The 15,810-nt window shown below is 40.7% G+C and overlaps 1 protein-coding gene across 1 annotated transcript; it reads right to left on the bottom strand.

Moving 5' to 3' along the window:
* Positions 1-4,133: 4,133 nt before the first annotated feature.
* On the bottom strand, positions 4,134-10,689 carry gfap (glial fibrillary acidic protein). Its single transcript, XM_020655606.3, has 9 exons — positions 10,067-10,689; positions 7,811-7,871; positions 7,625-7,720; positions 7,336-7,497; positions 7,082-7,207; positions 5,820-6,040; positions 5,694-5,737; positions 5,044-5,126; positions 4,134-4,803 (listed from the first exon to the last, which is right to left on the bottom strand). The coding sequence occupies exons 1-9, from the start codon at positions 10,585-10,587 to the stop codon at positions 4,762-4,764; spliced, it is 1,356 nt and encodes a 451-aa protein (XP_020511262.1). The 5' UTR covers positions 10,588-10,689; the 3' UTR covers positions 4,134-4,761.
* Positions 10,690-15,810: the final 5,121 nt, after the last annotated feature.

The raw sequence follows: 15,810 nt of genomic DNA, 5'->3' as shown, positions 1-15,810 counted from the left end.
TTCTTTCTCTTATTATTATTATTATTGTTATTATTATCAATAATAATAATAATAATAATAATAATAATAATAATAATAATTAATAAGTCTAAATCAGCAGGTTTATGACCTCTCCATCTACGATGTCTCAGCTCCACTTTCTTTTGGGAAAAGTGGTCACCATAAACCCGGGTTTATTTATATAGATGTTCCTTCTGTGAGGTGTTTGGAGATCAGAGGGTATGTGGCTCTGTGCTTCAGCAGACAGGCTGAGGTGCTTGTTCTGTGTTCTGTCTCAACAGCTTTGATAATTTAGAGCTAAAAATAACCAAGGAGCATGCCTCCCCATGACCCCTTGGTGTGAGAACCGTGTGAGGCGGGAATGTGCATTTGCAAGAGACAACGAGCTGCTACCCTACATCATATTTGTAAGTTAAACTCTTTTATTACTGTGTTCAGTGCTGTAGAGCATCCCAATGGTTTTGTCCTGATAGAAATGTCCTCATAGATATGAAAACACTTTATTTTTATGACCTTGACCTATATGTGTTTGGTCTGTTTGTCTTTTTGAGATGAGATTCATCTTCATCATTCATTTGTTTGTCAAATTCAAAGATTGGTGTGAAAATATTTGACTACAGGTGTAAGCCCAGTAAAGGGTTTGAGTCGCATATTTGGAATTTTTCTATAATGTTTTTTGTCTTGCCACTTTCTTAACTTTACAGGAAAAAAGCACACCTGGAAAGTTCCATAATCAGCTATCAAACTGTCACAATAGTTATATAAAGTAATTGATTAAGCATGCTTTTCCATTAATTGATTACGTTTTTGATACACTAAATGTTGACAAGAAATATCGTTGCAAACACAATTAGAATAGCTTTGATTGCCAAATGCATGTACATATGAGTTCATATACAAAAATATATATATATAAATTCCATTACGTTCTAGTGCACAAAGGCATTACTTATTGAGAAAAAGTATGAATTGAGAGAACACTTAAAACACTGAATGCACATGTATTTTAACAAAAAGTAGCCTAAAGTATTTTGGTGTTTGAATTCCATGTTTAAGTCTACATGACAGATTGTCACCTGACACTAGCTATGGAAAGATAATGAGCAAATGCTGTTTTCTTTGCTCCATATAACAGCACTGATGGGAAATTGTTTGAGAGTCAGACGTCACAGCGGACTCTTATCTCCCCTGAAATTCCTTCAGCTCAGAGTCGCCTTTCGGTGCAGACCAGAGACCATCCATTCTTCTGATAGCAGCCAGGCTAAACAGATACTCTCTGTACTTTACACACCTCAAGTAACTGAAACACACTTCAATACACAAATCATAAGTGCATTTCTCTCAATCTCAGAGTGAAACCGGACTTCATATCTGGTTTTAGTTATGCTATAATAATTGTCCCCATGCTTCTATTGATATTTAGTTTACTGAATAAATACACATTTTTACTCTAGTTTAAGCCATATCCTATATGTTTTCAATTTTCTATTCTACTCTAAGACATGTGCTTTCATTCTTTATTCAGATATTTTTTGAGCTACCTTTCCAAGCATCCTCCCCAATTATATTGCAAAACTTGAAGTATTTTTTAAAGTGTAAAGCAAATAAACAAACTTTGTTTTTTGTCATTCCTCCCTACCAACCTATTAAAAAGTATTTTGTTTGAAAGGGATGCAATCCAGTCAAATTAGGGTTTAATAGCCATTATGTAATTTATTTTTTCAAAATTCTGTCACCAACGGCAACTTGAAGTGACCAACTTGAGTTTTAACAGGAATATTGGAACAACATTGAATATTGTCAGATGGGGTCCCATTTTGGAGGTGTCCTACTGTCATTGTACAACTTGCACATTCTGAGCCACTGCTTTGGTTCAAAGTTTGTCAGCCCTTGGGGGAGGGGGGGGGGGGTACAAGCCTGGGGTCCCAAGCAGTTGCCTATACCTACACCTCTGCCTCTGTGTTTCCTTAGACAGTGGGCCCTTGAGGAGCTGTGGTGAGGAGTCAAAACGTTACCTTAATATTTTTTTTCATTTGTGAACTGGTAATTTTCCTCCCCCACTGTTAATTTACACCTGAAAGATTGTGGCTCTTTCCTTTGACCTCAAAAACTGTTGAAAAACATACATGAGTATACAACAAATTTTAATCTTGAATTACTGTCCTTGAAATGTGATAATGTTTCTGTCGCTTTTGAATCAAAACTGATCAAACGAAAGTGTGAAAAACAGAACACATGTGATATTTATATCAAGTTTTTTGTTACTTGTTTTTGGCCTTGGCAGTTTTCTCCCTGCCCATGTACATCCTGTGTTCGGTAACACTCATCATCACCCATCTGCTCAACAGTGGGGCCTAGCCAATGGTCAGAAGCAATCAGTCCTGATGAATAGTGTTTGACCACTGCTGTCAAACCTCTAACACCCCCAAGTTAGCTGTCACAACATTTCAGTGGAATAAAACCTGATCAGTGAAGGCATGTGTCGCAATTAAATGACGATTAAAGAAACACGACTTCCGACTAAAACAAGAAAGAATCAACTCCAACAAAAGGTTTTATTGTTGGTAATTTAACAAGCTGCTATAGCATGTAGCATTGGTTAAAAACTAATGTTATATTCACAGATGCAGAGGCTTCTTTAAAAAAGCAGGATTCAGCTGTCTTTGTCATTCTAAGAACGACAGTGAATACAAACTGGGGCTGAATGTTAGAAGAGAAACGGGGGAAGGGGTTTAGTGACGGGGGGGGAGGGCGTTGCAGAGGATAGAAGGTGGGTGGGAGGCACATGGGAACACTAAATTCACATGTGTGTCCTTGGTGACAAGCGCAGCAACAGGCATCTTTGGCGTCGCACAACTCTCATTAGAGCGGGGGGGACTGCCAGGAGAGCCACTGACAGCCTGCAAAGCGAGAAGCTGCGATTATTGTGTTCTAGCTATCACATCTATCCATCCATTCTGTCCTCCAGCCTCTTTCCGTTTTTTTTTTTTTTCACCCCAGCATCTTCCCTTTCAAAATAAAATCAGAACAACACTATAGTGTTTCTTGTGCAGGTTTGTGTCGCGGGATTTGTTCGAGGTTATCTCCACCTTCTGTCTGTTGTAAATCAAACATGTCAGTGGATTACATGGAAGATGGGCAAAGGGTCACATCAGTCCCCAAACACCTCTTCCAACACCTCCAAACTGGCTATGTCCCTCACGCCTCTGCTAGAGAATGATAAAACATGCCCTGACATGTCTTGGTGTCAGAAAAAAATTGATGGGGTCATTTCAGGATGCACTCAAGTGACAGAGGAAACCACCATTTTTCTGTTTGCACAAAGTAAAATCTTGTCGTTTACTGATAAGACCTCGCATCCTGCTCTCGTTAATGTACTGTTACAATTTTTTACGAACAATATGCATGTGTCCTCAATGTAAAGGTTGCCACGGTCACTGCCCTCTTAGTTGATCACATACAAAAATCTAGACATGGATGCTTTAAGGTAAAACAAAGAAACACTGCATTGTGACTATTAAATGATATTAGACTGATTGATTAGTAATATTTACAGTCTATGTATTAGACAGAATTCAGACGTTTAAGAATGGAACTTGAAGTCATAAATTCCGATATTGGTGAAATGTTGTGTCATACTATTTATCTTGATTGATTCTTGATTACTTATTTTGCTTTCTATGGCACTTTGCTTGCTATGGCAATATGTTTTGGGGCCAAGTTTCTGATCACAATGTCCACAGATCATTAAATTAGAGTTATGTTGTTACACTAGATTTAATTTTTGTCTTCTGGTTACCCTTCTAAAGCAGACAAAGCAGGCTGTAAAGGTTTTAAGGGGAGTTAAAAAAATGAGAAGTAAATGGGGCACGATAGCCTATAGTTAGTGCGGAGGCCAGAGTCCTCCAAGCTGGTGGCCAGGGCTCGAATCCGACCTGTGGCTCCTTTCCTGCATGTCTGTCCCCACTCTCTCTCTCTCTCCCCCAATGTCCAACTCTCTCCACTGTCCTTTCTCTAAATAAAGGCAAAAAAGCCCAAAAATAGATCTTAAAAAAAGAAAGAGAGAAGTAATGTGTGCGCACACTTCTTGTCGGTCAGATGTGAGACAGTAATGCACCAGTCGAAAACACCTGAGCAGTCATAAAGGATTTTTAATACAAGACGAGACACACAGACAGATTAGGTGGCTACAACAAATGTATGAAATTAAAAATGACACCGTACAAGGGTTAAATACATTCAAACATCCAACGTCACCTGCTGTCCTGCCAAAAGGTGCTCTATAATACACACACACATGTCTCAATCCCTGTTTTTAACTATCTGAAACCGCATCCTCCATCTTATACTTACTATTACTCATTTCACATACACAAATACCATATGTCAACCTCCACAACGCTACATATTAGATGAACACAATTTGCTACATTTCAAGGCCTCGGCTATGGCAACTAATCTGAAACGATGTTACAAAATCTGGTCCATCAATCAAGTTTAAAATTAAAGTTGACCAACCTGCACCCAACTCAAGTCAAAAAACGTACTGTATGTTTTTAGAGTCATCCTAATGAGTGAGTCAAGCTGTGTTTAATGGTTAAATCATGGCTGTAGGGTAGTTATCTTATTAGCATGCAGATTCTGATAAAAAAAAAGGGTAACACTGAATAATGTGATGACTGTTTGGGGCAGCTTTGGGGGATGGAAATAAAAAAAAAATGTAAGAAGCATTCAAGTCTTCAGATTTCTGGTTGTATAACTTCAAGGAAGATCTTTATGTTCAGTTGTTGACTCCTTTATGATCTGAAAGGAAAAGAGGTGAGAGTTAAATAGACAAAAGAATAGATACATCTTTTGTGACTGATTAGCCAACATTGGGCATCAGGTGTGCTGGCCTACAATGAATACGGTTGAAAATCTGCAGAAGGGTTCAACATTGCCCCCCGGAGGGAATAGAGTCCATGTGCAGATCAGCTGCTTTTGTATGAGTGAGTGAGTGAGTGAGTGAGTGAGTGAGTTGTTCTTTAAAAGCACATGCTGTACCTCCCCATCTCGAGTCTCCACAGTTCGAACCAGGATACTCCTCTTCACATGGGCCTCTGGGGTTTTAGTGTCCAGATTGGTTTCTGAAATATCGGTATAAGCAGAGAGAAGGCACAATATTGTACCTCAACAATCCAATATTTTACTCCATCAAAGGAATTTCCCCCCCTGCCATCAAGCATTGTGTCTGACAATAAGTGATGAACAATGAAAGGTGGAAAACATGTCACTCTTTAAAAAAATGTAATTTTAAAGATCTATGAGAAAATTACTCTGTTTGTCATTTTTCTTAGTCATCATTTTATTTTTCATTTTTTGCTTAGGAAAATCCCGGTTATCTCTTACACAGTTTTTTTTAATTTTTTTTATTACAGGTACAGCTTGCTAACCAAGCTAGCTCATAACTTAGTGTCTTATAACTTTGTTCCTGGTCAGCGCTACCCACTTGTCCAAATAGGCTTCATCACTTCTGGATTTAGCAAAAAATAAATCAAAAATGACAATGACCAAAGTGACAAAGCTTTAAACAAAAGTCCATAAAACAGTGTAGTGCTGCAGTCATGGTGGCCCAGACCACTTCTAGAGTCTTTGCTTGTTTACTTGAAATATCATTTCAAAGAATTGAACATGAGGTCATTTTTGATACTAACCTCTAAACTGCAGGTTGGAAAAGCTCTGAACTGGAATGGTGATCCTAGAGGAAGAGAGAGGGAACAATATCAGTTCATAATTATTTACTATCTCAACACACATTTGTCTTCCAAACTCTGGCACACCTGCTCTCCTCTCCCTCCAGCAGCTTCCTGTAGGTGGCAATCTCGATATCCAGAGCCAGTTTGACATTGAGCAGGTCCTGATACTCCTGCAGGTGTCTCGCCATCTCCTCCTTCAGGGCGTGGATCTCCTCCTCTAAGTGGCTCACTGTATCCTGGTAACCTGAAGTCTCCATGGCAAAGCGATCCTCTATCTCACGGAGCTGGCGTTCCAGAGACTCGTTCTCAAAGAAGGGAAGAAGAGAGATATGCACGCTAAAGCTTAAGCTGAAGACCCAGTAACGGACAGCAAACATCTAATGTAGCAGAGTGTAGTATAAAGGCCAATATTATTACTTGAAAGCCTTTTCTGCTGATAAGACAGTTTGTTTCAATACTTTTGTTACTGCAGCGACTACCCCTTCTACTAGTGATGATAATATCTACCATGTATTATTACTGCTCACCATAAACACAACTGCTACAATAGTTCTCCTCTCTATTTTTAAACCATTATAATGCTTACACCACGTTTTTTCTATATAGTACAGTGTACTTGTATAAAATTGGTGATACAGTTTAAAGTCAGCTTTAATGAAGTTTTAAGGTGTTTACATTCATATTTGATAAACAGTGTACACTCGCTTTTTCCATTGTAGTCCATTTTTTATTTGTAAAGTGCTGCTGGACAACGATAACTTACATTAACCCAAAATGTCAGCACAGCTTTAATCTTGGTAAGTGGTAAATGGTCAGCCAAATAAGCTAATGCTGTCCTGATGATATCTTGAACCTAAAGATTTGGGAATATTGTGACACATGCACATGTCTAACGTTCAAGCTTAATTTTCACTATTATTTGCAGCAGTTAACAGGTGGCTTCCATTTAAAGTTACCACCAATCAGTGTTGCAGTATTAGTGTCTAATTTAGGCTGAAATATTTGCTGAAAAACACACGTTTTACTTGACAGTTAGCTGAAAAAAACAAAAACAAAACTTTACGGTTAGCTGTTCTTCCATCTTTGCATCTCTTAAACCAGCGGCATGGTTATTGTAATGTATTTAGAAATTACACTTACAATATAAAGACATATCAATGACACATTTTCCTGCAAAAGTTATTGCTACTTTTTAAAATTTTGCTTATGAGATGTAAACATGTTTCAGCTGAGAGTCATTTCTTAAAGTTTCTGATGTAGTTTTCAATTATTTTTTGGAGTATAGCCTTTAATTTGCACTAAGTATATACACTGTTGTGTTTTCTGTGTATTTTTTGTGGACTTACTGTCCCACGGAGGGCCTCCAGATCGCAGGTCACCACTTGGGTCTGACGCCTGTATTCATTGGCCTCCTGTTTGGCCTGGCGCAGGGCTTCTGCATTACGATTGGCTGCATCTGTCAGGTCAGCAAACTGTTGACAAAGACAAACAGCCTGTGAGTATATGTGATGTCATCACAGTTGCCCTATTAGTCCAATTACAGACAGTGTGATTACTTGTTATTACATTACATAAGTGACACGTAAGGGAGTCTTCTGACCTTGGAGCGGTACCACTCCTCGGTGTCCTGCATGTTCGAGGTTGCCATGGTTTCATACTGGGTCCTGATGTCTCTCAGAGCAGCCGTCAGGTCTGGTTTGGACACATCAAGGTCCACATGCACCTGCTGGGCCACGATCTGCTCCTGCAACTCACGCAGCTCCTGAGCAGGTGGAAGGAGAAATGGAGTGATGTAAGAGGAAACATGTAAAGGCGGTGACTGAATGTGGGTAAAAGGTAAAGGCAGTGACAGGTTACGTTTATTTGAACAGTTCAATTTCGATTCTTACCTCCTCGTGAGTTTTCCTCAGGAAGCTGATCTCATCCTGCAGGGCATCGATCTTTCTCTCTAATTGGACCCGATTTAGGGCCGCCTCATCCACATCCTATGAAAAGAGTGAGGCTTATTTAGAAATGAAGCTATAGACAGACACTTTTTTTTTTTTATGAATTCACTGAAATAATGGCAGAAGTACCTGTCTGAAGGCATTCAAATTGTTCTCTGCATCCTGTCGGAGGCCATTCTCTTCATTCAGCCTGATTGAAACAGAAAAGGGGAGCTCAGAGATGACAATGGATGATGCTAAATCACGACATGGCTTATTTGCCTTTTATCCATCAAGACACATACATTTATACAGCACTGTTTGAACACTTTTAGTATTGATTAACATATGATTAGCAAAACTTAGCTAATTGCATTCATAGACTATAAAACATGGGTGTGGTCTCAGCGACGTCTTATTCATTTCTGAAGAGCCGTTATAAACCCATCGATGGTGGTAGCCATATTGGACATGCTATGTACCTGATTATTGACTGAAGCCTCCTATCAGCTGCCAGTCAACTCAGCTAAGCCTAAGTTCATGCAGAGCTCTCAGCCAGATCAGTTTCTAAGAAATGTTACTCGCTTTAAGAAATGGGCTCTTGGGACTATATCCGCCATTTTTTAACCAGGCTGTAAACATGTTTATTTATGCTTTAAAAATGGGCATGTTATTATGGGATCTAATGTGGATTGCCCAGCTGTTGCATCTAGCCTCAAGTGGACCTTTGAGGTACTGCAGCCTTTTTGAACTAATGCATTGGCTCCATTTTTCAACACTGGAGGTTACAGCTTGGTTTAACTGGAGCAACATGTTGAAATTGTTTCCATTTGAAGGGAAACATGTGACTAAAAATCACAGATATGCTCATCTAGGTGTGTTAGAAATACAAAAAAATATTCAGAACACAGTTTCAGTTTTGCTCTCATGTCTTACTATTTATTTTCTTCTTGCTGCTTTTTTTTGTTGTTGCAAAAAAATCACCATGCACACTCAAGAGCATACAGCTTTTTATCATGAATATGAAACTCCTGTATAAAGGAAAACTAAATAATTGGGGACAAAAAGACTTTTTTTTTTTTAACTGAGAGTTATTGTGCTATACCCTTAGTGCCTCTGTGATGACCAATGCTCAGCTGAAAGGAGAACTTATGCATCATTACACTCTCACTCACATCTAACAGCCAGAGGCCTTTCCCACGGGATGGAGTTCACACACACACACACGCACGCACACACACACACACACAGTCCATACGCTGCCTCACATTCAGACACACACCACCCATTCAGTACATCTGCGGTCCATGAAGAAGCGTGACAACCTCATGTCCCAGACTTTGGGCTAACATCTGTAACATCATTTGCTGAATTGGTTGGTTCCTGAAAAGCAGAAGGAATCACAAAAATGACCTTTGACCTTCCAGGCCCCACCTATCACTATTCACTCCTCTTAGTGGACGAGTTTGACTAAATTAAGTCATAAATACATGCCATGCTTGCCCCTATAGTGGGAAAATATGGCTGTAAGACTGCAGTGAGTTTTTTTTTTTTAGGGTAACAGCACACAAGAGAACATCTGCCTGTCTTTTTGCTCCCATACAGGGCCACCATTGTGTTTGCCTCATTCTTCCGCACTCGCTCAGGCTGCGAGGGGTTCAGTCAGGATCAAGTTTGTAAAGATGGATCCAGGAGTAAAGCTCAGGCAGAGCACAGTGGGCTGCATTCCAGCGAATCGGAGACAGAGTTAATCTGCATATAAATGCATTCGTAATGAAAAAGATGAAAAAAGACTTTGGCAAACTAAATGCATTGTTTATAGGTTAGCTATTTAATAAAAAGTTCAAATAATGAGTTTGCAGAATCAATAACCAAACAAAGAGCTGCAGCAGAAACTATTGGTGACATGGTGTCAGGGGAAATTGCTATTTTTAACCACAGACATGCAAAGAAGCTGTGGTGCAGAAATAACATTACTGACGTTAAGCACACTTCAGAAAAAATGTATCGAAAAATATTTGTTGATAAAGGTTAAAGGCTGGAAGTTGTTTGTTACTCTTCCCCTCTATGTTAATTTCAAACTATTTTTTTCATCATATTTTAAAACTATAAAATAACACTCTTACAGTACAACAATAAAATATAGTGTTTCAGAAATTCCTAGAAACATCCAATGAGACAAATGTCAGAATGAGCTTAAATGTCATCAGCACAGTCTGCATGCATGTCAAATAAGAGGTTTGCAAAAGTCAGAGTTTCAGAACATCTTACATTATGCTTCTAATGAGAGTTATCCTTTGAAAATAAGAGTAAAGGAGAAACATAACAGGATAGTGGAATAGCGTGACTGTAAATACAACTAATCTGATCCCCCTCCCTCAGGAGTCCCACCCTGCTCCTTCATACCTTTGCTTGAGCATGGCCACATCTGATGCCATGTTGTCCCTCTCTATTTCCAGCCGAGCTTTCCCTGAAGTGAGGCCGTCCACCTGCCGTCGCAGCTCCCTCAGCTCCTCCTGGTAGATGTCTCCAAGGCGGCTAGGCTCCTTTCCCCTCAGCTGGTTCAGCTCTGCCACCAGCACCTTGTTCTGCTGCTCCAGCAGACGCACCTTCTCTATGTAGCTGGCAAAACGGTCGTTCAGGCCCATCATCTCCATCTTCTCGTTGGTGCGGGTTTCCTTGTAGTGGGCCTTCATCAGGGTGTCTGCTGAGAAGTCCAGCCGGTCCCCGGAGCTCCCCAGGAGCAGGGCGGTGTTGGTTGAGCCAAAGGAGATCCGGGATATGGGGCTGGAGTGGGTGAGATTGCGAGGGGTGCCATGCCAGGAGGCACGGCTGGAAGAAAGGCCCCCAATTCGGACTCCTGTGCTGCTCGAGCCCTGAGGCCCAAAACGCTTCCTGTAAGAGGAATGGATTCTCTGACTCTCCATGATGTGGAATGAAGCCCACTTGGGGCACAAACAGGGCTTTTATAGAGGCGGGCGAGCCCCCCAAACCCACAGCAGAGAGGCCACAGGGTGCGGCAGAGCGAGGGGAGGGTGGCAGGCAGTGAAAGGGACAAAAAAGGGAGAGCGAAGGGGTGGTGTACATGACACTCAAAGAGCTGTGTGCCAGGGATTGTCCATGCTCGTCCACTCAACGACAAATGTCTCTTGGCCTTCTCCCTCTCTCTCTCTCTCCCTTACTCTCCCCAGCCTCTGACTCACTCCCTCTCTGTCTCACTCTTACTTTCACCCCTTTTTGTCCTACTCTCCTCCTTTCTCTTCGAGCTGAATGAAAAGGAATGTGTGTGACGGGGTCTAGCCACCAATTCAACCTGACCACACATGCGCCCTCCAAAAAAACAGACTCAGAAAGTTTGATCGAACAAAGGGATGGCAATGTTGGGAAGACATTTTCACTCTGTAATCACAGAAAGAAACAGCCGGATGGCCGATTGACATAGGAAGCAGACAATTAGACACAGAGACGGGAGGAAAAAGCACATGTATTGCTGTGATTTACATGTAAGCTATTGGACAACACCCAACACATAACCTGCAGGATTAAGGGTGAATTCCTCTTTGTGAGAGGAGACAAACAGCAAGCAGGACAGGGCCGTTTTTTTTTTTTCTTGTCTTTGGATCAGTTTGTGGCACAGTTACATAACAAAGACATAACTCTTGACAATTAATCATTAAACGTCTGCTTACTTTAATGGGGAAAATGTATAATGTAAACAGATAAGGCTTTAATTAAAGTCACTGTTCTCTGCGTTTCATAGTTTAGAGAAAACATATGACCCAAAACAGACAGAACAGCAGACTTCATATGTGAAAGCGACCTTAGACTGAATCCTTGTTGACGACCGTGCTCCCCACTGACCTGCCTTCTTTGTCCTAATCCCAGAAATTACCCCAGCCTTCTGTCCCTGGCCTTGAGTTCTGTCCCAGCATTCAAAGTTTCTGTTTGCTTCTCCCCTTGGCTGATTTGTGTTTCCTCGCAACAACACTAAAGTGTTCATCTGATTATGGATCTGCTACTCCCAGAACCAACATCTCCCGCACAGTTTTGTTGCCCAGTTTTGAACTGTCGCATGAGTATGTGTGAGCCTCCACTTTACCACACTCGTCTTTGTGCTGGTTCTGAACACCTCGCCCGAGCCCCCTGTCCAGTCCCAAATACTTTTTTAAGACTCTAGCCAATATTGGCACTGAATCGTGTTGTACCTGTCTGCTTGTTGAATCTGCTTCAGTTGGAATTAAAAGCCATTGACAACATCCACTGTTTTCCTGTGTGCTGCAAATTGTGTTCTACAGAAACCACATACAAAATATTCCGATGAAAATATACATATATGTTTATGATTCCTTTTTTTCCCCAATCTCGTGTCCTGACTCAAGAGCACATTCACACACTTACATAGCAGGGGAAGCTTGTAGCCAAGGCTCCAGTGAAACAGTGGGACTTTAGGGTGTTCCCTGTGTTCTGGTTATTAGACGTCCTGATGGTTCTGTAGACAGATGGATGGAGACAAGGGGGAGGAGGGGGGATGTATAGAGGGAGGGAGAGGGTGAGACCTAATCTGAACTCCAGAAAGACTTAAAGGAGCCACATTACCACACTAGTTTGATCCATTACCTTGACAACAGCCACAGAGCCTCAAATGATTCTGTTTTTCTGACTTCTTTTTGAAGAGCAAATGATTTGATGCATGCATACTTGCATACTTGCATGCAAGTGAGCATCACTGAACACAAGAAGAATTAAGGATTTATTTTCATGGCTTATTTACCACAACTACTGTTTACTCCAATGCTGTGTAAATAGTTTTAGCCTATACAAATGTCGTAGTTTTGTCAGGCTCCAAAATCAAAAACAAAATCACAATAGTTAAAAGTATCTAAAACATTTACATTGATCTAAATTTTACAATATCAATATGAAATTGTCCTGCAAAATGTTTACTTCCTACTTTGATCGTCTTTAATACCTATTTCATGGAGTAGAAGATATCATAACCTTGTAGGAAATTATCTAAAAATAAATATTCTAAAGAAGACACATCACGTAAAAACAGTGGTTTAGTTGTTTCGCTGTGCTGTTGCTACAGGTAGTAAAACCACAACAGCAGAGGGACACAATGAACGTCTTTGTTTCTGGCTCGTAAAAATCACAGGGAGTGGAAACCAGTGGTACTGGGAGGCAGTAAATAAAGCCTCGTACGACTCTACTATCTGGCCTCAGAGTGTTGTTTGCTATTAAGGGCGAAAAACAACAACACAGTGTCTTGAATCCCAATTGGACTCTGTTAACAGAGGTTAAACGAGATGGCACACTGTAAGTCTGGCAGAGATTTGTTGACTTTAAACGGCTCCATCGTTAAGGATTGATGTTTGGTTGCATCATTAAGTAGACACTGATTGTTTCTGCTCTCTGGATTTTTTAACAATCTTGAGCGTTGCCTCAGATCTGGTCACTGAGGTAATATGTCCTGAAGATTAAACATTCAGAGAGAGAGCGAGGAGAAAGAGGAGGTGAAGGCCCCTCTCCCTCCTTCCTCGCTGATGCTGAAGTTACTAAAGGGCCAAGTCAAACAGCTGATTCATGTGTCCCACATGAGGAGACCGTTTCATTTGCAGGACGTACGAGGAAAAAGGATGCAGGGTAGAATCTCAATGCTGCTTGACTCTGACTGATCGAGGCCCAAGGAGCTGCCCGCCAGCTAAGTGTGAGTGTGTAATAACCTGCGATTGCTTTGTGCTCTGACATTTTACACCCAGAATACCCAGTGTGAGCCTCTCCATTACCATCAGTCAACCTCACTGACGGCTTAGTACATGGCCACATTCCACATTGGATCCCGACTAACCAGCTGGAAACACGACTGTCACAGCCACACCTCCATCACCTCCTCATAGCCCTGTTTCAAGATGTGTAAATTAAACAAGCAGTATAGACCACATACAATTATAGACTTCACTACCATGTATTCTAGTTCTTCAAGCAATGCAATGGCTTATGGGTACTTGGTCAGGTAACAAAAAGGATGGAGTTTCTCTACCCGAGAAAGGAAACACAGAAAAAACTATGGAGCAAAAAAGAACAGAATAATAACAGCTAATGGAAAAAATCCTTAACTGATCAACATTAAGAGTGTAAAGTATGTTTGGGATCCAGCAGTGAAATGACTGCTTCTGTTTGCTGAACAAGAAGTTAGTTTGAAAACTAGGCAGCTGAATGAACTGAACAATTAAGCAGGTAACATCTAGTCCTGGATACATTTTCATTCATTGTGTAATCTTGGACTGAGCCATTGCAAGTCTTGTTTAACTAAGAGGAATCCCTTTCTCGAAAATGGACTTTAAGTGTGTCGTGCTCACAAGAAGATCAAATTGTCTATGGATATAAACCTCTCATTGCTGCACATCTTTGTATTGAGGGGTAGAAAAAGAATGTGGTCCTTTACATAACTACAGTATAAGCGATAATACCAAAATGTAAAAATAAGGAATTGCGAGTAAAAATCTTGGATTGAAAGTCTTACTAAGGTAGGTGAAGCACTATTTAAATATGCATTATTTACTGTATTATTATTGTTTTTGGTAGACCTGACATCCCTAATGATCATAAGCAGGGGGCTTAACTGGGACAGACAAGCCGGCTATATGACTCAGCACCACTGAACCCAAACAGAGAGAAGTCACAAAGAGACTCTGTGGAGAGCCGGTTCAGGACCGAAGCTGCAGTCTGCCTGTCAGCAGGAATACTAGGGGCCCAAATACAGCACACAGACAGATCTGCATACCAAACCAACATCACATCACTAGCACAGCACTCAGATGTCAAGTCGAACGGTAAACTGGTGCCCAAATCATGTGAGTGTTTGAAAGTTGATCCAGTCTGACGAGCAACAAATCTTTGAATTCAACCGACGATTTCATCCGCAATTTTGAATATTCTTCAGATGTTTTTGTCAGAAATTCGAATCTGAATATTTTGTCTGAATTTTCAAAGAATTTTCATTTGAAAATATGGACTATTTTGGTCATTCATTCTGGGATACGTTGCTATTTTTTTTTTGACAGAAATAATGAAGAATTTGGTGCAATTTTTTCAAAATGTAACTATATTTTTTCAAATGGAAATTATGGGGACTTTTCATCTACTATCAAGACATAAAAGCCAGTAATACTTAGTGTTCTTTGTGCCTAAAATTTTTCAAATGCTGACAGTGTTGGCCTGAACAGCTATACATATAAATTTGGGTATGGTGACAGCACCATCTACTGGATTACAATTGAAGCTGCAGAGAAACTCAGCTCACGCAACAAACCCCACATCTTTTAGTTTATGCCCAAGGTGCGTAAAGGTGCGAGGGTCCGTTCATCACCACACGCTTAAACTTTACTTTTTCTTTTCTGAAAGTAGAGGGTAAATATATATTTACTTCGACTTCTATATCATATCCCTCACTTTTTATGAGCTACTGTGTTATGCACAGCTTTTCAAACTATGCCAGCACAAAGGGAATCCTAAATTGATGCAGGTATCATTGAGGGACATAATCCAAAAAAACACAACATTAAAATGTACGAAAATCTTTTCTTTAATGTCGAAAATTATTCTCTGAGAACAAGCGACATTCACCTACCTCTTTTCCAATCCGAGCCTTTTGGTTAATGTTGTTTGAATTAGACTGTGTCAAAGAAAGGATGAATTACAGATACCAGGAAGCTTCCTAAAGACGTCTCTCTTTGACTGATCTGGGAGCAGTGAGTGACACCACACAGCTGCAGGGTCACCAGGAGAGGAGGGTCCGTGCGGGGTCACGACAGGTCAGCGGGTCAGAGGAATGCTGATAGGAATGCCCTGAGTGTCAGCTAGGGGAGCATCATGTCAGCAGGACAACAAGGATCAGTAGCAGTTCCCCTGGGGGGCCGTGACAGTGGACAACAGGGACAGATTCTGCAGAAACACAGGGAGGAAGAGGAGGAGCAGGACCGTACGCTGGTTGTACATCACTGTGACACTTCACTTCTGACGTGTTCTTTGTCAATCTGTTTTTACCGAACTGTGTTTCCTGTTGTTTCAACCTCATAACAACATAACACTGGAAAGAAAACTTAAAACAAATCAGAACAGTGTGTGAAGAAAACCGGTTACCCCTGGTG

Source organism: Labrus bergylta, chromosome 16, assembly GCF_963930695.1.
Source record: "Labrus bergylta chromosome 16, fLabBer1.1, whole genome shotgun sequence".
NCBI classification, from domain to species: domain Eukaryota; kingdom Metazoa; phylum Chordata; class Actinopteri; order Labriformes; family Labridae; genus Labrus; species Labrus bergylta.
This window is presented reverse-complemented; position numbering and strand designations above follow the sequence as displayed.